General features: G+C 37.6%; 1 protein-coding gene across 1 annotated transcript in view; it reads right to left on the bottom strand.

Annotated features, from left to right (window-relative positions):
- Window positions 1-4,644: 4,644 nt before the first annotated feature.
- LOC135472603 (ankyrin repeat domain-containing protein 50-like) overlaps window positions 4,645-27,837 on the bottom strand; it is a 47,237-nt gene continuing 24,044 nt past the window's right edge. Inside the window, exons 3-4 of the mRNA XM_064752181.1 lie at window positions 9,253-10,935; window positions 4,645-4,954 (exon numbers count right to left, since the gene is read on the bottom strand). Of these exons, the coding sequence (XP_064608251.1) occupies window positions 9,253-10,935 (1,683 nt within the window). The 3' untranslated portion in view covers window positions 4,645-4,954. The remainder of the gene's footprint in view (window positions 4,955-9,252; window positions 10,936-27,837) is intronic.

The following is a 27,837-nucleotide window of genomic DNA, read 5'->3' as shown; positions in this document are numbered from 1 at the left end:
GGAAAGTAGGGGGTCTTATACAGGTTTCAGCATCAAACTTTATATTTGCCTCCATAGATGCATTTTCTGGCGTCTGAAGTTTAGAGCAAATACAGTTTTTTTTCTCGTTATTTTGCGTACAGTGTAGTATAATGATATTTTTTAGAAACAATCGTAATTCATATCATATTCAAATCTGGATCTCCATTAGTCCTGCATGTCGGCACCTTCATTACGATATTATTTTGAAAGTCACTGGTGTATTGTAGTGACTTCAAAACTCTGGCTTAACTCTGGTCGACAAGTTCCATGCCTGTATACCTTTGATGAAATTTTCTGATAAACTTGTTAATAAACCCCAACATATCCAGTTAGCCAATCCAAATTACATCCTATACCTTTGAAGTTTGATTGTGCCTAGATTCGCCGACATTTGTCACACCCTCGATGTGCATGACTGTATTCGCTGTCTGCACTAACAATCAGGTCAGCTCAAATTAGCTAAGCTAATTAATCTACCTTGCCGGCCTTACCAATTGCCAGTAAGTACAAAGCCTGGTCTACTGATTAAATTCTGAAGGCATTAGAGACATGGACCCAAATCCGCTCGCGTCGCAAGCTTGGTTGATCAATTATTATACAGGATTGTACTAAGAAGCGACATGGTGACTAGCGTAACTGCCAGTACATTTCTAACCTGGGTACCGTAATAGGCAGGGAATTATGCAGAGAGACTGCTCGAATCACCAACCCACAGGCCTTAGTAGCCAGGCAAGGACCACCGGCCTGAAAATTATTTGTTACATTTGCTCCAGTCATGTGAGAGCATTGAACAATATTTGAGTATGCCTCTCTGACGGCCTACAGACCCAGTCTCACGCTTTATTGTGTTCATTTTCAAATAACTGTAATTTTCTACATGCATGACTGACTTATGCAACTTTTTATTTAACTGGTTATTTTCCCTCTCACAAGGTGGCAGTCCATTTTTTCGTCCTGCTTTTCTTTTGGAAGACGCTTGGCGTTCAGCATGAAGGGGATAGTACAACGACTGGTTGTCCCGTATCATTATAATGGCTTGGGAGGGGCACATTACTTACCTTTGATAAGGCGTCTCAGTGAAGCAGCACTAGATAAAAGAGCGATTGAAATCCGTCCTGCAAGAAGAAGGCACATTGCATGCACTCTAAGGATTCCTTTGTCATCATATGACTGAAAAATTGTTAAGTACCATGTTAAACCCCAAGCACTCACTCTCTTTTGGAAGAAGATTAAGTAAACCACTGCTCTTTACCAGGTACTTGACAAATCCCTTGACCTAAACCTGCAGTTAAGCCAGTCAAAGCTGGGCTCAACCACATAACCTTAAAGCTTTAGTCGTATAAAACAGTGTGCACACAATAGGATCAAGTTTGTCTTGCACTCCCTATCTTGCTGAAACTTTCAAGTTGCATATCGATTAATCATAACTTCACCGATAATTAAACACTCCTCTCAGATCTCACAGTATGTATGTATGTACGCTTGGGGTTTAACATCGCATAACAATTTTCAGTCATGTCACTACGAGGCGTCATTATGTGTATGTGCATATATTGTGTCTTCAATGCCGCCAAAGTTTCACACCAATGACACCCCACCCAGTCACAATGTAGTGACACCGGGCCAACCAGTCCTTGCTCTAACCTCCGAGTGCTGAGCACCAAGCGAGGCAGCAGCAAGTGCGATTTTTTAAGTTTTTGGTATGACCCGACCTGGGTTTGATCCTGGGGTCTCCCGACTTCAAGGAGGATGCTCTAACCGTTAGGCCACCAAAGCAGTCAGATCTTACAGTAAGATCCATCTTCAGCAGCACGACTGAGAAGCCTCTTAAAAACCATTAATGTGGTCACTGTGAGCTCATGCTGGCTTCCTCTCCATTTGTACATGAGAAGTTTTGCAAGTGGGATGTTTCCCTTGGCCCTGTCTGCTTTCTTCCCACCATTATGTTGGCAACCATCGTGTGAGTGAAATACACTCACTGTGTCGTAAAACTCCGATCAAACAAGTCAATAAGCAGCAGGGTACATAATGCCCAATTACAAAGTTAACTATTTTAGGGTCTCATAAATTAAAATAAGTTGTTTCCTGATAAACATTCCTTTGGAGGATTATTTGACTTTTAGTTTTACTGGCCTTTATAATACATAAAGTACTATGTTTTAGCATAGTAATTTTAGCTGAATTTAACCCCCCCCCCCCCACCCCCCCACCAAAAGTGCATGTCTGTAGAGACTATACTTACTTTGTTATGATGCTGGAATCTGGTTGCAGTGTTTAGTAAAACAAACAACCAAACAAACAAAATAAAACAGGACAAGAAAATTTAGACTCGTTATTACTGGGACTAAAGTAGTTCTTGGTAATAACAGTACTTTGTGCAGCTCCAGAAATCACTGTATTTGTCCTAAACTATCCCTCTGCTCTTGCAGAAAGAAAGAAATGTCCAAAATATTCCCTTTAAAGTAGAAACTTTTCAATTGCAAGTTTCATTACAAGGATATCATCCCTACCTTGCAAACAAACCTGAAAACACCTTTCTGAGAGCTGCATACGTTTCAGAATCGGGCATAATGAGTTTGTCATAGATGAAATTCTTACTCAGATACTTTTGTTTTTGTTCAGTGAATTGTCCATTAGTAAAGGGGACCATCAATCATTTCTATGAAATCCAGTGTGATACTATTTCAATATCACATCAATCAACCAATCAATCAATCATAACAAGCACAAGAACAATTTGTTGTCCAAACAGGCATAAATGATGCCTATTAAAAATAATTCAATGACACAAGAGCCAAGGTAGGCAAAGCTGTGTATATTTATAAGTTACACATACAATGTTGCAATACAACACCAAGTAATTAATATGCACGACCAGGTTTTCTTGGGGGGTCGGGGGGTGCGGGGGACAGTTCTTTCAATCCTCCAGTTCGAATATATTATAACTTTGGTAAGGAAGAAACACTGATAATCCAACTGCAGCACTATGACTTGTTTGCGAGATATTAGATTAATAGAACAGTTCACTACGACATGCCAAAGTTGTCCGAGATTAAACCATGCCACACACTCGTGTCCAATAAAAATCTTCATATAACACTACATACCTAAGATAATAGTATGTACAATAATTTATACAGTAGGCTGTATTTTTTTTTATACAATTTGATATAAGTAACTTTGGAGAGGAGTCAAATGTTTTAATATTTCATATGTTTTTGTAATGATGCATAGATGGTGAACAAATTACATGTACCAGAATTTCAATAAATCTGTCACTGAAAAGTTTTGGGTTTAATAGATAAACTTTGGTATCAGCTAATACAAAAGGGGGAAAAAAAAAAGAAGTAATTTCAATCTACCACATAAAACTACATGTATCAGCATCCTTGGGATTATTATGGGAGTTTACAATAAAGCTTGTATGAGGGACCGCAGAATTTGAGCTGTGGTTGTGTGTTCCTTTGGCCAATCAGTAACAAGAACTATTCCGGGTAATAACCACACTTGAGATCATTCCCTTAATGCCTGGTAATGTCCTAACATTCAGGCAGTACCCTCCGCGCTCCAACAGTCTCGTAAGGACGACTGTTGTAATAGCTGAACTCAGACACTGGGGATAATCAAAGGGGTTAATAGCACGCTGCACCCTTCCAAATTCACCATCAATCAATTTGACTATATTGGTCTGTTAGTAACAGTACAGGACTCCAGAGCATCGTCTCTCAAAAGCTTGGCCATTCCGAGTAACAAACTACAGACATGCATATAAAAATCAATATGTATACCGAACCCGTGCCAGTAGTGTCCCGGGCAAAACTTAGAAACCTGATTGACTTGTCGGCCGTTTTGCCACAAATATATTTGTGTGTGTTACTATGTCTGTCTTGATAAAGGTTAGCACACATTTTATAAATCCTGATTGACCTATCCCTCGAGAATTGCTGCTGCGAGTTTAGTTGGCTGGTGGCTATACTGTGTTGTCTTTAAACTACAGACACATTATGCCTCCAATGGATCTACCGGCTGGTAAAGATCACATCACGTATGGTACAAAATGAAATATTGTTCGATAAAAAATGTGAAAACAATACAGCATGATTTGAAATTTTGGTTCCCTTAAAACTGTTTCATTAATTCTGGTCAATTGGAGCTTTTGGAGTAAATTAAGCCATTTTCAAAAATGCCACCGAGTCTCCAAGCATAGCCTTTCTGAGTAGCAACATTACTCTTATTGTTTAAATTACTCTTACTTTTATTGCTTTTGAAGCTCCCTGATCAGGCAGAACAACAACAAACAATGAAAAAAAAAAACAGCTTTCTGTCTTTGTTTTTCAGTTAAGAAGATTATCCAGTGTCTGAGATTCTGTGTTGTTGTTGTTGTGGTATGTCTGTTAAGGAGGGATATGACCTTCACAGAGGTCACTGGAGGGAGTTGGCGCAGAAGTGCAGCCTATATACATCTACATATATATATATATATATATATATATATATATATATACACTAACAGCATGAGTCATCTACAGTTAGGCAGGAGATGCTGGTTGAAATGCTGGGGGACCACTACTGACCTCTCAGAAATAGTACCCACAGCTTAACACAGATAATGTACAAATCCCCTCACCCCAACCCCATGGCCCTGGATGCCAGAAATATCCTGACACAGGAGTTGAAAAGTGTTTGGCACAAAGTTATTTTTCCTGACTGACGCAAAATTTAAACACTGATGAGAGTTCCGAGTTCATCCTTGAGATTCCAAATATCTGGTTGTAGCACGGTGACATATGAAATGTGGTCCAAAAGACAGGAATCTCTGCCCAATCAGTGTGAAAGACAAGGTTGGGTACCCAGACTAAGCTTGGTTCATTTTCAAGTAAGCCCCCATTTCTCCTCGATCACTGCTGGATTTTTAAAAGGTTTCTATCCATTCCTGAAACAAACAAAACACAGGCAATGGTCAGTTTTCTCCATAAAACACAACATGCTATCTTAATACAAGCTATTTTAACTATTTTCAAATCAGAAGCAATTTCCAAATGCACATCTGTGTATTTAATTAATACACAGGAAAAGTTCCTGAGGATTTTCTAGACAAAAAGAAATCAACACAACATTTCAAGCCTGGAAATAAGCAAATAAGCAGAAGGACACAAAAAATGTCCTGAACCAAACAGTATCTTGACAAGGCCCAAACTTTTTGTTTCAGGACAGAATTGCCATGTGTCAACAACACTGTAGCTTTTAAATGAAGTGGGTACAGAGAGCTAAAAAAAATTTGTCAATTGTTCCTAGGTTGGTATGATTAAAGTATCCAATTTTGAATGGTTATACTATATGCTTCCTATACATGAGGCACGAGTTCAATCCCAAGTCCAGTTAGGCATAAAACTTTAAAATTGGCAATCTAGGTATCATCTACCGTAATAATTGTACAAACCCAAATATACCAGCATATTAAATACATGTACAAAAAAGATATGAAAAATCAGAGACATTATCATATGGCCAAAAACGAAAATGTTAAAAACAAACCCCAAAGTAAACGAAGTTTGAGACAGAATACTAGTACATGTCAGAGAAGGTATGAAAAGTCCGACAAAAAAAAAAAAAAACATTACCAAGCCTTGCTCAAGACTTTGTAGGCTTAAAGTCTTGAGCAACAGTGGACTAGAGACTGAATAGAAGGTATGAAAAGTCCGACATAAAAAAAAAAACATTACCAAGCCTTAAAAGGTTGAAGAGCAACTTCATCTTCAGTGAACAATGGTAACTGCTTTGAAAGCCATGGCAATATGTTTTAGCCATGCTAACTTTGAACATTTGATGTTACAAGGTATGTTCAAAGGTACATGTAGTTAAGCTCACAATTAGATTTTGTTTTGACTACCGTTCATGCCATTTGCTTTGTATTTAGACGATTTTAGGATGAGAGCCTAACTTAAATTTTGGTACATTTTTGACTTTGTTCAAATGGTGTTTTATTATTCGTTTGTGACCTTTTGTCGGTTTTGGTTCATATTTTAATTACATCACCATGGAAGCTTCATGCAGCAAGCAAGTCATAGGTTTCTAATGCTGCCTCACTAAAACACATGCTTAAAACACCACATAACTTGACCTACATGTGTCTCTAAAGAAGATGTCAAAGAGGGACAATACCAAGGTTGTAGGCTTAAAGTCTTGAGCAACGGTGGACTAGAGACTGAATTCAATGAATGGATCCAGTACATAAGATGTCCCACCGCCCCTTTTTGTGACAACATTACTTTTCATTCCATCCCTGATGAAAGCAACTATGATGTCATGGCATCACAGAAAGATTGACCTATTTGCAACAATACTGCTTATGATTGATGAAATGCATGTTGATGGTCCGCAAGGTCTATTCTCCTACTTAATGTACACGCTCTCAGCATCATTCCTTATACATATGGTTCCATAGACCTTTATCTATATATTTACTGAAGAACGAATTTAACCATTGCCAATGGCTTATATACACATACATAAACAAAATTTACAATCATTAAAAATCAAAGACATGAAACTTTTATAAACCCAGAAGACAATTAATGCTGAACAGCCAATTAAATCACTTCAATGTCAACTATGTGTTATGCACTGGTCTTACGCAAACTTTGTGCCATAAATATATACAATTTATTGTTCTCACATGCTCGTTGTCATGACAACTGCTGCCTAGATGCTGCCTTTTATAGCTATAAGTTAGGTTAAGCAAGACAAATGGAAACTGATGAAGCTTCAGCTGCGAGTCATGGCGAAATCTCGAATGACCGCAAGCAATGAAACATTACGTAATACTGATCCAGAAGACCAATATAGTCAGCAATTAGTAGCCAGTTCTCCAGGTTGAATATAGATGTGGAGTATCATAACTATATATGGACGCCAAAATGCACGTAGATGGTATCTGTCAGTATGCACTTAGCTCTGCACCATCAGTTTTTATAATACAGCAAAAGCTAGAATTTGCAAATTAACTTAAGGGTTGTGCTAGCGTACATATAGTTTATACAATGCATGAATGTGTTTCCAATACTAGCGTATTTCCTGAAAAACTCATGGCTGTCTTCATTGAAATACACACAAATGTAGGACCTCAGAGAATACTCCACCACAACTTCCAAACAATGAATGTTTCTTTGATGTGTAATTTCTAAAGATGGCTTAGACATTTTTTTTTTGTTTTCATTTACAGAGACATTTTTTTTCATAGACAGCATCATTATCTTCTAAGAAAAAGAACACCAGGAACACATTATTTTTTTGTGTGATACCCTGGAAACTATCCATTTCAGAGTTCCGGAGGATTACTGTATTTCTTATAAGCAGCAAAGGTTCTTTGAACTTTCGCTGATCCTTTTCTGTCAAATTTTTATAAAAAGACATGTTGGAGTTTTAGTTAGAGAGCTTAACACTTGGTTTCACCATGGAAAACCCGTTCTGTCTGGTTCAATCCAGTTTAGGAATTAATGGATCTATAATCAGATCACAAATATGGACCTGTTTTTTCAAATGCATTTTTATGTGAGTAATTTGTTCAAAGGTCAGTGGGTATGCCATTCCCCCCTGTGATGTCTTCATGCTCTCTTATTCTAGAGAATTGTCAGCTTAATGAAGGTTTTAATGTCGCTTTAAATTCCACATAATTTCATTGTATCACAACAATGTCCCCCAGCAGCAGGCCAGTTCCAATACCAGCATGGTTATAAAACATCACATTAAAAACACCAGACAAGAAGTCCTGTGATTCTATACCCATACCGACAATGGCTCCATCAGTACTTGGCTTATCCCTTTATTCTGAGCACTCCTTCTAGAAGGAGTAAGGTTGCCAACTCTAAAGTCAAGCAAGATACGAAAGAGTATTGATCCAGGTCTACTGTTCACTAGAGGCATTCTAACCTATTGTTCTTTTAGATCTGTTTACCAATGGGAGGACATGGACTGGATGCAGCTTAACCGTTGGTCTGTTACCCTTGTCTGCTACAGAACACTGCTTTCAACATAACTTTGCCCATATCACGCAACAGCATCCTCTTGTGTCAGGCCCATTCCGATGCCTACATGTTTATTGTGCTGCCTCACTAGGACGCCATGCTGAAGACATGAGACAAGATGCCCCAGCCAGTCACATTTTTTGCACTAACACTGGACAACGAGTATTTTGGCATATTCTGTTTTGCTGATCATCATGTCAGATGAGTACTAAGATCAGGTCATCCTTGAAAAAAATATTTTGTTGGGCATAACCCAATCCTCTCAGAAAATGTATGGTCTGCTGGTGAGGAATCAGTTTTTTAGGAATTCTAACCAAAAAAAGGGACAAAACAAAAATTTTGGTTATTTTTTTGCTAAGTAACACTCAACTAAGGGCATAGGCCCACTGTTAGTTTATATAACCCTGGTTGGGTTGTTATGTCTGGTGTCTTCAGCATGGTATTGCAGTGAGGCAGCACTACATACGTCAGCATTAACAGAGCCTTTTACAATGGGACACAACTAATATAACCGAAATAATGTTTAAAGCTAGGTTAAACCACATGTAAATAAACAAATATAGGCACATGTAGGGAAAGAAATGTGCACCATTCCAATCATTATCTAGTTAGCTAAGTTTCATATTTGGTTTTTGATGGTATCAGCACCACGTGATTCTATACTTTAACCACTCCATTAAATACAGGCAGGGGAATAAAGCATGGAGAAAGCTAGCCAAACCAGAAAGTCTAAAACTCTGGCATCAAGTGTGTCTATTTTGCAAATTGTTATTTATGATGAAAATTGTTATTTATTACTTCGGAGATCTGTCTTCTGACATGAAACATGCAAATAACATCCGTTTATCAGAAGACAACTATATGGCCCAACAACCAACTCCCATTGTCTGCTGGAGAACTGCCAAAAAATATCGGAATTTCCACGGCAAAAATCAATAGGTAATTTCTCTCGCTATTTCCACTGATGGCTGGAAATGTGACTAAAACATGCTGGCCATGGAGCCAAAAGCTGTCAGAGAGTCAAAGTTAACCATGTAAAAACTCATCCATAGGCTACACTGTAACTTATCTTCAGTATTGACAATATAGCCTTTATATGTAGCTCCATCTCATGTCATCAATTATTTCACAACCCGTCACCGATCTTAGATTTCCTCTAAACTCACCCACCCCCTTCCCAACCAGGTTTATCTGAGCCTTTACTTACTCATAATGGAGTCTCCTTCTTCAGTGGTAATCCATTAGGTCGAGGGGGTCCTTTATGTTTTTGTGGAGTGGACCCTGATTTGGACTGAGAGTTGTTCCCATTGGTTACTGCTCTGTCACTCCTTTCACTGCTGTTGAGTTTGGAGAAGCCATTGACAGAGTGGGGTTTTGTGTAATTCGGGTTCGTTACTATGCCATTTCTCTTCCGCCTCAGCTCAGGGGAGCGCATTTCCAGCGACGACTGTCCCATGATCATTTGAGAAGGATGATCAGGCAAGGAGCCCTTTCTCTGCAGTTCCATTTTTGTTAAATTGGAATTCGCCGCTACAAACTGTGGATTTAGCTGCCATATAGGCTCATCCATGGAACTCAGCAAATCAGCGTTAGGGTTTGTGTAAATATTGATAGTGGCTGTAATTTTGTCCTTTCTTGTTCCGTAAGATTTGACTGGGGAGTTTGGGGCAAGGATGTTAATGTGGGAGTCTGGAGAAATCCTGGCCATGGCTCCTAGATTCTGAGTCTCATAGATGGGGGAAGTCGGTGGGGACTGCACGGGGGTTTGGGGTTCGCTGACAGGGGAGAGAACCCTGCTTATGGGTCGCACACGATTCCGAGGCATAGAGCACTGCTGTAACTGCTGAGTGAAGGTTAAGTCTCCAGATGTGTACTGTGCCATGGAAAGACTTTGGTTCGTAGAGGAGTTAGAGGAGGTCAGGTTGCTCGAGGATTTGGAGGAGTTGTTCGAATGGTATGACTTCCTTCTGTCAATCGTAGACTCAGGAGAGTCTGATGGGGAACTGTGTGGCTGACCGTGTCCATTGGTTAAGCCATTGCCATTAGTCTGAGACACCGGTGTAGTCCCGTTAGCCTTCGGCGGTTGGGTGATTGCCGGCCGTGTGTCGCTGGTGCTGCTGGAATTAGAAATGGTGCTCTTTCGGTTTCCTGCACCGTTGACTGGTGAAGCACCAAACTCCTCCAGAAGCCGCACCACTCCTGTGTGTCCACTTTTCAGTGCAACCCTCATGGCTGTCCTCCCGAACTGGTCAGCATGGTTTGGGCTGGCGTTGAACTGCAACAAAACTCTGACAACAGCATCGTGGCCCTCTTGAGCAGCTATACACAGTGCTGTAGCTCCCTGATTACAGGTATGGTTGACATCAGCACCCTTCTCAAGTAAAACTTTTACCACTTTGTCATGCCCTTGCCAGGCAGCTGACTGAAGAGGGGTTCTACAGTCGTTATCCATGGCATTGACATTGGCACTGTGATTCAGAAGAACTTCCACAGTGTCATAGTGACCTTGCCAGGCTGCCACATGAAGTGCAGTGCGACCTTCAAGATCAGCGCATTCCACATCAGCACCATTGTCTAGTAAAAAGCCAGCCATTACGCTACGGTTTTCCAGAGCCAAGACGTAGACAGTCGATCGACCATCAGCATCCTGGTAATTGACATCTGTACCCTGACAAATAAGAAGGTGTGCCACATCTTTGTGTCCCTCTAAACAGGCCACCCTGAGGGCTGTTTTTCCATCATGTGACCTATGCTCTAAGGCTGCTCCCCTCTCCAGCATAATGGCGACCACGGCGACATGTCCCTCTTGAGCAGCCAGAATCAGAGGGTGGCGACCATCATTATCTACCTCATTGGACTTTGCTCCTACATCCAGTAACTGGGTCACAATCTGAAACATGTGAAGGAACATGTTTTGCTTAAGAATCATTTGACATTGTTAAAGCAATATTTTTTGATAATTGTTGAAATTTCATTATCAAAATGGGTCAGATAACTATTGCAATAAATACAACAGCAAACTACCTACCCTCATAATTACCATGGGATTTTAATTGAGTCTAAACTTTCATCAAATCCACAGAATTTAGAGATTCCAGTACAAATCATTACATTTAATTGCACAATAACTGAAGGTACATCTTCTATCAAAGAAAACTTCAAAAAGTAAACTTGTTAAAGTATTTTAAAGCCACATACCCAATATCTTAAAATAGGATTCTGGGCTTAGTTTAGAAGTCAATGCCTATAACTTATGATAAATGATCAATTATATACTTAAAGTAATCAAGTCTGCCTCATCTGGTTATCACTCTATCCCAGTATGGCAAACCCTCTTTGCAACACTATATGCGGGCGGACTAATTTTTTCACAAAACCAATTAAAGATGATATCAGTCAACAAGAATTTATGTAAATCATAAGTACATGTATCTAAATGCTGATGTCATTTGGGTGATAGGGGTGCTCAGGGTAACTCGAAATGATGGGGCACTAACAACCCTTTCCGTCTCATTCATTACGTAATATATGAATCTCATTCTAAACCAATTTTGTTCCTATTACAGTGGGAGTGGCGTGATGTCAGTTGGTGTTGTGTTTGTCCACGCAGCTGGGTATCATTCTCCTATTAGACAACTCAACTTTCCTACATGTATTTTCGCTCACTCTTTTTCACTGCCTACCAAACCTAATCAATTCTCCAATTTCCTCACTAAGGCTTTTTGGCACCTGGAGAAGAAATCTAGCTAATGAGGGTCAACCAAAAGCTGGGAGATGTTCCATGGGCTCTGGATTGCTCAGACATCAAGCTAAGATGACAAATGTGCACTTTAACTGTTTGACCTATAAAACTATTCAGCAAGTTGTCAAGAAAAATATTCATTTCTCAACAGCAATTTACCGGTCCATCCTTTGTCACGCAAATAAAGGCATGTACTTGGATGGCCATGCCTACAGTTATCACCCAATCAAAAAAAATCAGCATCTGTGTATTCCCTACAGATATAACCATTTACATATAATCAGTTAAATTTAAGAAACAAAAAATGTTTTAAATTTAAATGCTCATGTTCATCACCATCGTTTCCAAAATGAGACATACTGCTTATGATAACTGATATGAAATGTTTTAGTACAACAAGAAATATTCCATTTAAAAGGTTATCAACACAGCTTTTGATCAAGAGGCTTGGGTGAATGAAAAATGTAAAGTCAAAACTGTATCTCTTGCATAATGACCTAAGTTTATAGGATTGTCGTAAATGTTTCAACTTTTTCAACCACTAAAGCACCTTTTCAGTGGAAGTTATGCATACAATTATTATGAAAACACACTAAAAATGATTTGTTTGTATAATTAAATTACAGATTTCAAATCATTTCTCTACACCTCATAGTTATCTCAAAATGTTTCAAAATATTATTTGCACAGCCAGTTAAAGACCTCTTTAAAGAATCAGGGCCAGCTATTATTAAAGTACTTCTCCAGTCTTCACAGTACTTAACCCTTGACCCAGCAGGAGCTACACTCAATGGTGAATCTTTGGCAAAGAACTTTGGAGCAGCTAAGATCTTAACAGCATAGATTCAATGGATTAAGATGTATACTTCTTTATTCTTGGAACAATCAGGCTTTGAATGACCAGGAATTTAAAGAACTTTTGTTTCATTTAGTTTATAGCAATGGCTGTAATGTATCAAAATATTACTTAGATTTAAATACTATGCGGGAGCCCATGCCTTCAATATTTTTCCCAGTCTAAAAGCCAAGAATTTTAACACAAATTTTTTTTTCTCCTGAAGTTTATCATGTTTCAGCTAGTATCTATCTTGCAGCTGTTTTTCCAGGCCATCCACATGAGGTAAGGTGTCATGGTGCTGACACTCAACAGGGATTATTCATTGAGCTACAAACTTGAGCTACCAGCTACCAGATGGATCTCATTGGTATAGGTTAGAAATAGGAGTGTGTCAGTACTGACCATGCTGGTACTCATTAGCAGATAAACCTGGAACAAACTGCCATCAGTGATGAGAAAAGAGATATCATCGGACTAGCCGCTAAAAGGGGAGTCTCACAGGAGGTGGTATTTAAACATTGGAAAAGGAGTATATTATAAATGAATCAGATAAACTGTGGAGACTGTACAGTTTAGAAATGATGTAGATACACTGTAAGAAATTGGCTGGTAAAATAATGCATTTTTTGTTAGTTTGTATGCCAAGGCACCCCATCATAATCAAATCTCAATGCAAACCATAAGTAATATATATACAATGTATATTTACAATTTTCATTATGTGATAACATTTGGAAACAATCTAAGCAGGCCATAATGTTGCAAACAATACAAAACTGTTTAATGGCTATTGTGATATATAATGGCTGTATATATAATATCTCTCTCTCTCTCTCTCTCTACATATATATAACACTCAGGAAATGGAAAACACACAAAATTACACCAGGTTATGCGATTATCATGTCACACACTTTGGTTTCCCTTTCACAAGCCGATTATCTCTAAGAAAAATACTGTCAGCCTAGAAAACTGACATGGCATTTTACATTCTACATCCACAGCATGTAATCCATCGACCCCCTTTACACATTAAACCCAGATGTGTAGAGAGCTACTGACAAGGTGCATGAGTGGCTAAAGCTTGTAATGTTACACACATGGAAAACCTTCTCCATTAGAACTTAACACATGCTCATGGCTTCATTTTGCCAGAACTGACAAAAAAAGCTGAAGTTATTTTCATTCCATTTCTAATTTTTTAAGCTGACTCAGTGATAAATATAGAGATCCTTTTTTTCTAAGGATTCTGTACACTGCTTAACCAGAAGGTTAATTTACACTACTGTGTAGCTGTCAGCCATTAAACTTTTCAGGTTTTGCGACAGCCATATCATTTTTCTTTGAAACTTATACCCAGATACTGTAGGTTATACATGAACAATTCCAGAAAACTTTTCAAGGCTCTTCTTAAATATTATAAAGCAACTACAACTATAACAAATAAAAGCTTGGAATATTTTAGATTTAAAAAATGAAGTTATCTACAGTCTCAGTCTTCCCCTTTTCAGATATGTTAATATTCATCAATTATCAGTTGAAGTTTTTAAATTACAGACATTAATAATAGCCCAGAATATTTGGGAATAATTAAATTATCAGTTGCGTAACTCAAAGCTGATTTGACCTCTTATATAATCATTGCCTTTTATTAATAGATTTATCAATTATGACCTTAAGACTTCTTCATAAACAAAATCAGACGTTATAGGCCAACATCTTATCATATAGCCACCGATTAGTAAATCTTCATGCAGCAAAGCATAGATGGTTTTGAGGAGACTTCCTCTGTAAAGGGAGAGTATCCTTGATGACTGATCTTTACAGATGGGATTATCAGTACGAAGATGCGTTAGTGTGTCATCTATCCTTAATGAGTGGGAATAAGTCGAGATATTGGTTGTTCTAGCCCGCACTGTTACGCCTTGCCGGCAGAGCTCGCTAAAGATCTCCATGTTCATTAGGAGGTATCAAAGGATTTCTCTCTGAGTGACTTGCCAATCTATGGCAAACCCACAGTTGTTCACCTCGATAAACCTGCATCATAATGAAGTCATGTGGGTGTGGATTGAAGAATCCGCAGTGCTCTTCCGTCTCTTGAGGAAAGCGTGATTCCACAGTGCTAGTGTGGTCAGTAATTGGTTGGAAATGAGGGCCAGAAGCAGGGGTATTGGTGTGAGCCAGATATGACCACTAGATTGTGCCCGCTTTTATGTTGTCAAAACTTGGACGAAAAACCAATCCGTACAAAATGCTGAAAGGTATAAATCAGTCTGTAACCGTACTATTCTTGGTCCAGTGTTCCCAGCATTCCTTTGTCCAGCAGATACAAGCTGAGCCATTCTCACATCCAAACAGATTTGTACTTGGTTGTTAACTTCTTATGTCTCCTCAATCAACCTACTTGGATTTAGGTTTGTCGATACAACGGAGATTATATCGAGGAGAGATCGATAAAGAGCTGGCACAGGTCAGGCACACTTTCCCAGATATTATTGTTCATTATTGTTAGAATGGCAAAAATCAGAAGCAAAAAATGCTCGGACAAGGGCACAGACTTGGTCATCCAGACACTAGTCCAGCGAAGCTCTTTAGTGTTAACACTGCTTTGTGTGTATACCTCACATACGTTCAACCCTCATGATCATTGTCAAGACGTTGTCTTTTATACCTCAGTAACAGCAGGCATGGGTGGAAGAAGCTCAAATTGGCATCATTTCCACTTTAGGATATGTGGTAGATTTAGCTAGCTAATCAGTCAATTTACTTGCAGCTAGGTGTCAACAAACCCAATCTTTCAAATTGGGAGGCCATTTTTGTGTCAATTTACACCCAAATAATCCCCAATACTGCAAATATTGTTGATAATTTTTCTGCCCTCAGATTAAGGCATTGTTGTAACAGATTTGCTGTTTCTGAATATTGCATGAAAATTTAGAAATTGTGTCAAAATAAAGCCTTGCTTAAAACCCAAAATATATTTTACAACCAAAATAATTCAAATGTAACAACACAAGATAAAAGCAGTGAAAAGAAGATGTATTTTGACAATTAGAGGGCATCAGTGTTACAATTAGCCAATAAATTCCTGCCTGCCTCCTGACAAGCCCTCACTGTGCGATCTCTGGGATTCTGTTTCTTCTCTATAATGACATACACACACATACATGTACATCAGTCTTAATTTGACAAGATGAAAACACTCAAAGACACCGCAGCTGGTTTACCTGTAATACGCAGACAACCGATCAATTATGTTGAGAAACATGTTAACAAGCCACAGGTGTCAAGTCTGAACAACATGTTAATGGTCTTTCTTCACAAGTGTCTTTCAATGCTGATACATCATGTCATCGTGTAGATAATAATGTCTCGCCAATAAATAAAGGCTGCTTTGTACAACACAATGATAACATAGCAAATGCACGCAAAAAAGAATCTTCTTTCTTAGGCGAAGTTTTTGGGTTAGAATTTCTCAACCGTCTGAAATATTTAAATTACTGAATTAAGCATGAACATTCTTTAGTACATGTAGTACTGAAATTGTCATAGTTCTCAAATTCTCAAAGTGCAGGGATTCTCAAATTATTGAAATTCTCAGTGTGGAATTCTCACAGTGTTCAAATTCTTAGCATGCTGAAATCCTCAAAGTGCAGGAATTTTCAAACTGCTGAAATTCTTAGTGCTCAAATTCTCATAGTTTTGAAATTTTCAAACAGCTGAAATCCTTACACTTTTGAAATTCTCATAGTGCTGAAATTCTTACACTGATGAAATGCTCTCCACATTCCTGAGAAATTATCATTTTACACCTGGAATGTATTTCTTTTCTTATCAAAAAGTGTTCTCGGCTGTACAAAAATTTGAGGTGATAAAGCATGTAAAAAACTAACCTGTTACCTTGGGAATCTGAAGATGTCAGAAACCGGACGAAGGGTATTCTGTGAACTTGCTCTCGAGATGACAGAACAAGTAATTACATCTCACTTTTTTTTTCTTATCAAAGCACTTAAATGATCATCAGAAAAACCATGATGTAATTTTAGCTCAGGTATTTTTGAGCAGGGAAAAATCTGAAGCAAGATGCGGTGATATGGAGGTGAGTTTGGGTAGTTTTACTGCTGAGGTAAACTCAGAGAATTCACTGAATTACACGTAGCTGGCTTGATTTATGGAGATGATATAGATGTAATTTTTGATTAAGCTGAATTAGGCACTAAGGTTTGTAGTGCATGCGGCATTTATAATTTTGAATTATCTCGACGTAAAACAGGTAAAAGTGATTAAAATGAGCATCATTAACTGAGGTAGGGGTTCATTCACTGATTGTGGTTCATAAACCATTTGAAGCTGGTGTGTTCTGGTTTTATAAGATGAGATGAGGCGGACTGTTTTAGGTTGAGATGAATTGTCTGAATTGGAGTGAAAATTTAATAGCTTATGTTCACATGGTTTGAATGTTTAGCATTAATTAGTCTTGTTATGTTCGTCAAAACTGGATAGGCTTCATCGAATTCACAGTGGAAGATAAATCACCTGTAGATCGATGGACATTTTGTTGAAATAGCAGGACTAGGAGCATACAAGTAGTAATTTGGTTTTTAGAAGGGGAATTGGTTGTCCTGTTGAGATTTGTTAGAATGAAATATAGTTAGGTAGACAGGACGGGTTAGAATTGGTTAGACATTGTTAGACTGACACAAGCTGTGCAGTATCAGGAAATGCCATTAAATCCAACGGAACACATCAAATTATGTTTTACTTTGCACGAATATAGGTTTGATGAAAACATACACAGTTCAGCCTTGTGCCATAATGGGATCATGTACGGATCTCTCCGGTTACGGCACTGACCTTTTTTAATGGTGTCCACTGGGAATCAGCTGGCACATCCCAGAGAAGGCCAAACACAATGCATAATTTACATCTGCCAAATCTGACATACTGTACAGGCAAAAAAAATTATCACTCACCAAGAATTCACCAGGTTATTTAATTCACTCTATAGCATATTTTATGATTGAAATATTTCCATTTTCTGTTTTCACACACAAATACATTTGACACCTTGGGGAAAACATATGTATATCATCATTCTACATTTGCCTTAAAAATTTTATGAAAAGTTGCGTTTTTGAGGCAAGCGAAGGTCATAAAATATTTCTTTTGGTTTGGTTCACGTTTTTTCAGTAGAACATCATTTTTTGTCTCAAACATACCTCAAAACAACTTTTTATGATAAAATGACTCTAATAATTTAATCTCCGATGAAATGTTAGGGAAAATACTGTACAGATATTGAAGATCAGCATACTGTGTGCAAAAGACTATGTCGTTCTTCTTTGGAGTTTATTCTAACTTGAAATGTCACAATATCAAAAGTGTGACTACTTTTTTTTCTACATATAAGAGATAATAATTATCAACACATAAAAATTGTATTTCTTTTTCATTAAATTGTATTTCCTTTTCATTAAATTGTATTTCCTTTCATTATTAATATGTCACTTGAACGCAGAAAATTTATGCCTAAATTAGGAACTTAGGTCCAGAAACAAGGGAAAATTCCTCCAGGAATTACAGCACACAATGGAACTAGAGGGCAGATGCAGAGAAAAAAGATTAGAGGTTCTTGTGCTGGCGGACTAATCATCGTAACAACCAGGGCTCTCTTTTCTGCTGTTAGAGTTCCATCAAGGCGTACTTCCTCAATTATAACAAACCAAGCCTGACTGGTGGGGTAGAGCATATGTAAGTGCTGGCTGGGTGCAGAGCTGGTGTCTCAGTAGACAATGAGTCTGTCCAAGAAAACAGGCATCTCATCTAAGCCATCATCCTAGTTACCCAGGGGTTGTTGGTGTCCTGAGAAGTGAGAATGGCTCAACTCCCTTCCTCTGAGGGTGGAGGGAGTTGGGGGAGGGAGTAGGGTCTTGAAGACTAGGGGGCAAACAGCATTGTTCTCATAGCAGGGCTGAGTTAGCTATACCATTCTCAGCAACCCTGCACCTCAAAACACCCACTGATACTCTGTGTTCACCAGGGAGCATTTTATCTCTAGTCCCTACACATGTTTTCAAAACAGTAGCAGGGATGAAGACAAATTTTTTTTCTTTTTTTTTTTTAGCCAGCTTAAGGAGAAATTCACATGTAGGTCTGACGCCTCCCATCACTCCCCATCCCCCTCGGGCTCCGCCTGTCTGCATTCCCTGTCAGGGTATCACGCAGAGAAGAACAACATTTCACCTGACAACAGCTCTAGTAATGACTGACTACCTGGTCAGGAATGCTTCACACATACATCAAAAGAATGGTTTTAATTATCGGCCAGCCAGCTCCCTAACCCCCTGTATTGCTAATGATTCACTTAATACCACCAGATCAAAGTATCCATTTCCACCTGATCAAACTATCCATTGGCTAAGCATGACTTGGACACAAGAGCATCTTTTGTCCAGGTGAAAGCCAGCCATATGTGCCAACACATATTCTAACCCCCCCCCCCCCCACACCCCTCTAGATTTACATCAGAATAGGCTTCATCTTGATCTTCTCACGCACTCCAGAAGATAATAAATGACAAGGAGTACAATGATTAAGCAACACCACTGAATTTTGCAAGAGTAAAGTGGCTTCCATACATTATTCTTACTTCATGTGTTTTGAAGTAATAATTTACATAAAAGTCACAACACTTCGTAATGTTATACTCATTCAAAGAAATGTGGAAGGAATGAACTTTTTTTAAGATATATGTTTTACAAAGAAAGAATATTTCTTACCATGCACTGAGTTTCTTTATAATTTACACAGAAGAGACATTCAACATCAATACCATAATGTTCTTACATGTTCATTCACAGAACTATACTGTAGAAAACTTTTCATCAGATGTGAAATTAAGGAAAATAGAATTTATTACATATTTATTTGATTGGTGTTTTATCCCATACTGAAGAACATTTAAGCGGAAACACAAAATTGTTAAGACATAAAATATTATATAATAGGTCTAAAGTTACATTTTTACGAACTTCCTTCAGTACAAGTGCTAGAAAACTTTAAATATATGTGATACTAGTACATGTATAAAGTGATTAAGTGATATGTAATCCAGTTGCACCATACAGTTTGGTCACAAAAAATCAAGACAAGTCAGATTTGAATAAAGTTGCAGTCATGTTACATTTGTACAATCTTCTTTCAGTACCAATAGCAGAAAATTTGAAATATATGAAAGCAATTGAATGAAATATAATCATCTTATTCCATACGGTTTGGTTCCAGAAAATGGTGATAAGTCAAATGTCAACAGGACGACAAGGTGATAAGCTGATCAAGTCAGTCCCCTGGTTATTTATGGAAATGTTCACACTCTGCCACACTTGTCAAGTTCAACCAACAGATTTAGAATATCTGGGAGTACATATTCCATGTTTGATAACCCTGGTGTTCCATTGGTGGAAGGATAAACCATGATGGCTGGAAGATAAAACTGTTTCCTAAGTATCACTTGAGCTTATTTATGATGCCTTATGGGGGCATGTCACATAAACATGGGCCAGGCACATATACTGGCCATCTCAGTAAATCACCCAAAAGAGCTTAAGACTGAAGATCAGCTCCAAAAGCCTTTCAGGAACTAATCAATTTCCAGACGAATGTTTCTGGCGGCTGTGTCAATGTTGGCAACTACAGGCTGGGCGAACACCTGACATGTTGAGACCTTGCCCTGGCAAAGCTCTTTTAGTCTTGTGCTAAATAATTAAATTCCTAGATGTTTCTTAGGCAGGCAAACAAATGGCTATACAGGGGTTTATATTTCATGTATGTACTACACATGTACCTGCAAGACCAAAGGAATTTCATTTAAGCCTCATCTGTCAAGAAGCAAACCGTTATCCACCTAAAAAATGTAAAAGTTTCCAGTAAAAAAATTGAAGTGCTTCTTTAATGCTACTTAAAAAATTTATCCCTTTTAAAAAATCACCACAATATGGCTAAAGGAAATACAGCCACACCTGCAATAATATCAGTCATACTCATCCATTTATTTTTTTCAAGAATAACCTGAATCTTTTTACGCTTGATAGAAGTAGTCCGTTTAATATGTAAATTAGTTGTCAAAACTACTAACCAGCACATACAGTAGACAGACTCAGGTATATAACGATACATACATGAATGGAAGTGATAGACAGGCAAGACAGCTGACACCTGTCAATCACACACACAACCGGTGTCTAACAGTATATTAGCATAGTAACAAAGTCCATTTATAGTAACTTGGATAAAAAAGTCTTTCAGGGTCAGCATTATTTGATTTATTCATTCCAATTTTAGTATAGCTGATTTCAATTAATATAGTTAAAACAGGATTTCAATTAATTGTTAAAGCAGTAAACTTTTGATAATGTAAGACTAAAATATACTGTCCTTAAAATTGTTCTAGGTTTGCACACTCGGATCCACCACTAAATCTGTATGCATTTGAGCACATATATGCAGATGTGATTTGATACATGGCTTGGACATAGTAATAACAAAACTGCTATGATTTACATATTCCAGCCTATGGACACCAATGCAATACATTAATAGAAATTTACATTTCAAATGACCTGACTTACCTCCCCTTAAATTTAAGTGTAAAACAGGTTCCAGTACCTATATTTCACTTACATGTATAGGATGGGGTGGTCGGGTACACATAATAATGTCACCACTAATTACTATAATAAACTACAAAACCATATACACTGTGTGACAGATTAATGAATTCATTCTTTTAAGGTCAGTCATCCACGTTTATTTGTGAATGATCCTACGGGTCTCATAATCTAATGAAAATATCTTCAATTTTTTATGACATTCATTAATTCTTACATTCAGCTTCATATTAGCGGACATCTAATTTTATATCCTATAATACTAAAGACGATTATACCATGTCCGATACTAACAGTTTCACTGGTTTTCTTACCTTGACTTCTTCATTTTTTTAGTCTTTAATTAAATGTCAAAAATAAGGAAATAGGCCAATGTCCCAAGGTTAAAATGACTGAAGCATACAGCATATGAGTCTTCATGAAATAAACACATTCTCAAAAATTCATAATCAGAGGTTTCTATTTTATATATATACATATATATATATATATGTGTATACACATGAATGTTTAAATGACAATATCCAAGTAAATATTTTACAAAGATATCCCTACTTTTAATTGCTTCACTGTTAACGAATGCACTGCTTACATGACTTTCAATTAACTCTACCGGACCTAAAAGAACACAGTTTGCACCTGTCTCTACTCTTAGTTTAGTTTTTCTACATACAGGTCAGGCTGACAATTCAGTGCACACGTCTCTGACCATACGTGACAAAGTCATAAAGTTACGTGACCACACAATGTACACAAATGTTATGTCATAGAGAGCGCCCAACCTCCACAACATAACAAATACATTCCCTGGCACCTAACACTCAGCCGATAATAAGCCTGCTAAGAACATCCAAAAGTCAAACGCTGAGCTGCGCGGTGAACGGAGAAACAATTACAAAATCCGCGGAGTGTGAGTTTTCCCCTCACACCATTTTGTAAATTGTTTCTGTCATGCTATGTTACTACTAGGCATTCCCCAAGTACAGTCCAGTCGAGACGTGCTGACTCATCAAAAATCAATCTGTCTGTTATATGGGTACGTGCATATATATATATATATATATATATATATACACACACACACAAACACAACAACAGAGACGGTGACAACGATACTTTCATCCCTGAAACATCTGCCTCATTTTATGGTTTCAAATAAAAACAAATGCTATTCTAATGGACTTGAAACATGCTAACAATAAACAATGGCAAATTAACAGCTGTCATGTCAACATGCTATCTTCTCCCTAGAAATTAAAATAATACGTTGCCAAGACAACATGTGAGTAATAAAATGGAGTTTATATTCATGTTTTTTTCATAGTGAACAGTTTAATATAGAAGAAATCAGAAGAGTTATATGGATGATCAAAAATAGTTCAGAAATATAATCTATGGACAAACACTGTGGAACTTCAAAGCATATATTTATGAAGCCCCCGGTCCTTCAATAATTAAAGTTGCACCCCCCCCCGCCCCACTAAATTCCCCCCCACCCCCCCTCTCTCCTCACAATATAATTGGCATTCAACATTTATAAAGACGGACAGGCAGTTATAGATGAAACATGTTACAGTAATTTCTGCAGTGTCCTCATAAAAAATCGGACAGAACAGTAGTGAATATAGAAAATTAAGGAATATTTTCCTCTAGGAAATGTAAGCAATCCACATTATTTGAACTGTGACAAAAACATTTTATACTCCATGTCAGCATGTTAGTTTATTAAAATGGTGTTCGCTATTATATAATTGTTACACAATGTGATACTCTGTATGCATTTATACCTGCTTGTAGCTTAATTACAAATCACTTGTTGTCACTTTATGGGTTAGTAAATTTTTAACTTAATTTTGCAACCGTTTACCATTGGCCATGCATTCTTCACTCAGAGATGGACCTGTGTACCTTTCCCCTGATCATTAGGATATTGAATTTCTGCGAATTTGCACTTGCTGAATTTATTCACAGGGATTTGCTTCCTTCATGATTGGACCAGACTTCAGATATCAATGCATTTTCTGCTCCTGCAAGAAGTCTTCAAGGTCATTCAATACAGGCCAAGAGGGCACAAACAAGATCTTATTAAACACTTTCGGCAATGAACATGACAGAGGCCAGGTTGTCATGATTAGGTCTGCTAACAAGCTGAGACAATAACAGGTCTTTAACAGCAGAAAAATCGTGAGCTTCATAATTAACGTGTCATTTTCACCGCACAGACTTTTCTGGCTCGATCCAGTTGCATGGCTATACGCTTTGGTCCGAGCTGAAAGCACATCTTAAGCCACATTCTGATCAATTTGCAGTTTACTTTTCTGTACCTCACCAGGCGACTTGCCTTCCACCCATTTACATTTTGCTGTGTCCTTTGATACAAACTGGCCCCCCATTTTAAAAGTGGCTTCTATATTCGTGCACAATGAGTCAGTTTTGAGCTAATCAAACGTACCACGCAGTGGACGAATACGAACCTTTTGCCTGAAAGGCCGGGTATTGATTGACTGAGAGAGGTTAGTGTTAAGGTAGTTATCTGAACAGATCAGTGCATGTTCTCCAGCTTTACTGCCCTCCCTTAACCAGAGATCAATACCCGTCCAATTGCTATCTGTCTTTATACTGTGTGCACATTGCCATTTGCCATTTCCAGCCAACTACAGTCCTAGGAGAAAGAGAACTGGGATGGTGATGCAAAGTCCACGATCATCTGTAAACCACTAGCCGAATTCATACACGTGTAATATTCACCTTGTTTGTATACCCAGAATTTTTCCAGTTTCAAGGGTTGAGGTAGTAAAATAATCAAATGATAGTAGATAAATAGTATTTCCTGTTAACAGTATTTTACTGATTTAAAACACATAAAAAATTAAATACATGAATGTGTCCTTTCTAAAGAGAAAATCCATTCAAGGATGAAAATAATCCAAACTGGATGCAATATTTTAAATCTCATTTCATTCCACCCATGTTTCACTCATTTGATTTATTTCAAAAAGGTCACTTTACCTTAACGAGGAGTGCCTGGGAATAATAAAAATTATCACCCTTTTGACAATAGCCATTTACCTCATAAGCTAAAAAAGGATAAATATCTATGTTAATAATCCGTCCCATCAGCTCCCCCACCCTCTCTCCACCACATACCATATGACCCATATAAAACATGCTATTCTGCTACAATCCTTTTATGACTCTTTGTCTTATCTCATGGCAGATGTTTCATCAAAATGGTGCCTAGCGGAATTATCTTTTGGAGGATCTGTGATGCATAAGTATATTTATCAAATGTACACAAACTATAGTTTGGTAAAATAGTGCCAGACAGTGAATAAATCCTGACCTGATTGAACTGGCTGCAGGCTTATGTTGTATCAACTGTACACAAACTATAGTTTGGTAAAATAGTGCCACACAGTGAATAAATCCTCACCTGATTACATTGGCAATATCTACTGTACACAAACTATCAATGATCTGGTAAAATGGGGGCCAACAGATTTATCTTTTGGTGTATGTGAAATATAGGCTAAATTGTGAAAAATATCACATGGTTTATGTTTTATGCCTGGTTTATGTTTTATCTACTGTACACAAACTACAATGATTTGGTAAAATGGATGCTAGCAGATTTATCTCTTGGCTTATCTGAGATGCCTAAATGTCTTATCTATACAGTACACAAACTAGGGCTAGTTTGTTAAAATTATGCTCCATTGGGAAGATATAATCCCCAGGCCTGTTTGCAATGTCCAGCTGAAGTATCAGATCTATCTATTATATACAAGCTAGAATACCTCAAAATGCAGCTGGGTATGTTTATCCCTCGAGCTGTGTGAGATGAATTATATATTATCTATAGTACACAAACTATGTAGGAATGGTTGGGCAAAATGGTGCCAAATTGTGCTAAACTATACAACTATATGTCTTCTAGCCCTTAAGATACCCAGTCATCTGGTATATCTGTTATACATTAGTCAGGTAAAGCGAAATCTGCTGGTTTAATTATCTCTTGGATTCTTTTATCTAGTCATGATATATTATCTACTTCACACAAACAAAAATGGTCTACTAAAATGGATGTCTGAAAGTCTTATCTCACTCTATAGCAAATACCCTCATGCATTACCTTGTGCACTTCAAATACAGCTCCTTTGTACATAAACAACACTTTGCGTGCGAAATAGAATAATTACAGAGGAACTTCTGTTAATCTAACATGGCTATCGCAGAAGGGTAATATTTTGCCGTATCTTCATAAACACAATGCAGCAAAACTCCATTAATGGTGGAGTATAAAGCAAGAGAAGATGGGCTTCATTTCTGGTTTCAGAAGACAGAATTCAATTACCTGCTTCCTCAACATTGTTATTGATCTACCTAAGAAGCCAAGATTGGGTGCCCACTCTTCAGACCAAACATACCATGGCCAGACCAAGCCAACAAACTGAGGGGAAGAAAACGTTTGGCTTGGCTAAGATTCTGGCTCCCATTGGAAAACTATCTTGCCAGTACCAGCTGACATCCTAGGCTATTATACCTGAAGGATGGAATTTCATTGTAACTGACAGTTTAAGGTCATCGTTTTCAATACACTAGTTATATGGAATTCCACAGCATGAATTAAACGTTGCTGTTATGAATCCTTTTCGTATCTACAAATGCATTTATCTAGAATCATATCCTATGTCAACATGTACACATTTTAACTGATGACAGCAACATAACATCAATCATAAAAAAAAAAAATCAATAACCCATTTCTAAATTGTGTTCTTACTATTTTAAACCTTACAATCTTATTTGTTAAATTAAATGCTAAAAAAATGTCTCAGTTTAGCAGGAATTTCCTACAGGGGAAAACGTAATATCCATAATAAATGAAAACCTAACATACTTCTGAATTGTTTTCTTTTGTATATCTTAATTGTTACATTTTTGTTTATTTACCTTAATCAGGAATGTATGTATTTAACACATTTCCTTTACTATGAGTTACAATATGATTTATATCCTAGATTATAAATAATAATTCCACATGTATACACATTTGAATACATATTCCATGATATGTGCACACTACGTGTGCTTTAAAGGTAAAATGAAGAACATGCAAGATATCAACAGAAATTCCAATCATAGCAGTGAATAAAATTTATGATTCCACCAAAATAAACCTCATAAATGTATGTTACATCAAAAATATATATAATCATAAGGCTTTGAATCTCCCAAATTTGGACCTTTACTCTTGGCAATTTTGAGCGTTCATCCTTCAGTTCTCTGGTCAAGGTCAAGGAACTGTCAAATATGCCATTCAACATCAAAAGTTAGGGTATGTTAACAGCACAGGATTTAATCTGGTCACGAGGGAGCTGATAGCAGAAGGTCACTAACAGATTGTCTGTTCATTTTCTTTATTCAATGCAACACAGCTAATTGTGTAATTTTTAATTCACTGCACATTGCCTTATCCTGTTTTCTCACTTTTGATATTAAAAAAAAATCATAACAAATACAAATTAAGAACCCAAAGGCTGCTAGTGGAATTTGTGACTGTGATTAATATTTCTTACAAACAAATTCCTTTCATTTATCCACAAAAACGTACTTTACAATTGTAGTAAAACAGAACGAAGTGACAGTTTGATGCATGTTTTTTTTTTTCAGTGTATTAGCATTCGCAAAGAGGGCAAGAAATCAATAACAGCACAAAATAAATTCCATCAGGCTTTGTTTCCACATGGAAAAATGCTTGCAGAAGAAAGCATCAAAGGCTTGCAGGAAATTAAAAAAAATCTTGAAAAATAATAAGCCTGTAAGAAACAAAGCTTAAAGATAATGAAAAAGCTGGTGGAAAAAAAAGGAAACCTTCTTATACCTATGAGGACAAGGCCTATCTTCCTAGCTAGTCCAGAATGATTGAGTCTGTATCCAGAAAGATTGAGCATGTCCAGGAAGATTGAGCCAATCCAGAAATAAATGAGCTGGCCTAGGAAGATTGAGCCTGCCCAGGAAGATTGAGCCAATCCAGAAATAAATGAGCTGGCCTAGGAAGACTGAGCCTGCCCAGGAAGATTGAGCCAATCCAGAAAAAATGAGCTGACCTAGGAAGATTGAGCCTGTCCAGGAAGACTGAGCTAATCCAGAAATAAATGAGCTGGCCTAGGAAGACTGAGCCTGCCCAGGGAGATTGAGCCAATCCAGAAATAAATGAGCTGGCCTAGGAAGATAGAGCCTGTCCAGGAAGATTGAGCCAATCCAGAAAAAAATGAGCTGGCCTAGGAAGATTGAGCCTGTCCAGGAAGATTGAGCCAATCAAGAAAAAAATGAGCTGGCCTAGGAAGATTGAGCCTGTCCAGAAAACATGAGCTGCTCTGGGAAGATTAATCTGGCTCTGAAACCGTTTTATTTTTCTTTCTGGTTTTTGGTTTGCTTTGAGTAAAGAAAAACTTGTCCTGGTATAGATTGAAAGTCTGCACCTGCCCAGCAAACAGACAGCTCCTGCCTACAAGTCTGGAAAGCTTGTACCTGTACAATTGT

Source organism: Liolophura sinensis, chromosome 8, assembly GCF_032854445.1.
Source record: "Liolophura sinensis isolate JHLJ2023 chromosome 8, CUHK_Ljap_v2, whole genome shotgun sequence".
Classification (NCBI taxonomy): Eukaryota; Metazoa; Mollusca; class Polyplacophora; order Chitonida; family Chitonidae; genus Liolophura; species Liolophura sinensis.
Note: the sequence above shows the minus strand (reverse complement) of the source record. Positions and strands in the feature narration are given on the sequence as shown.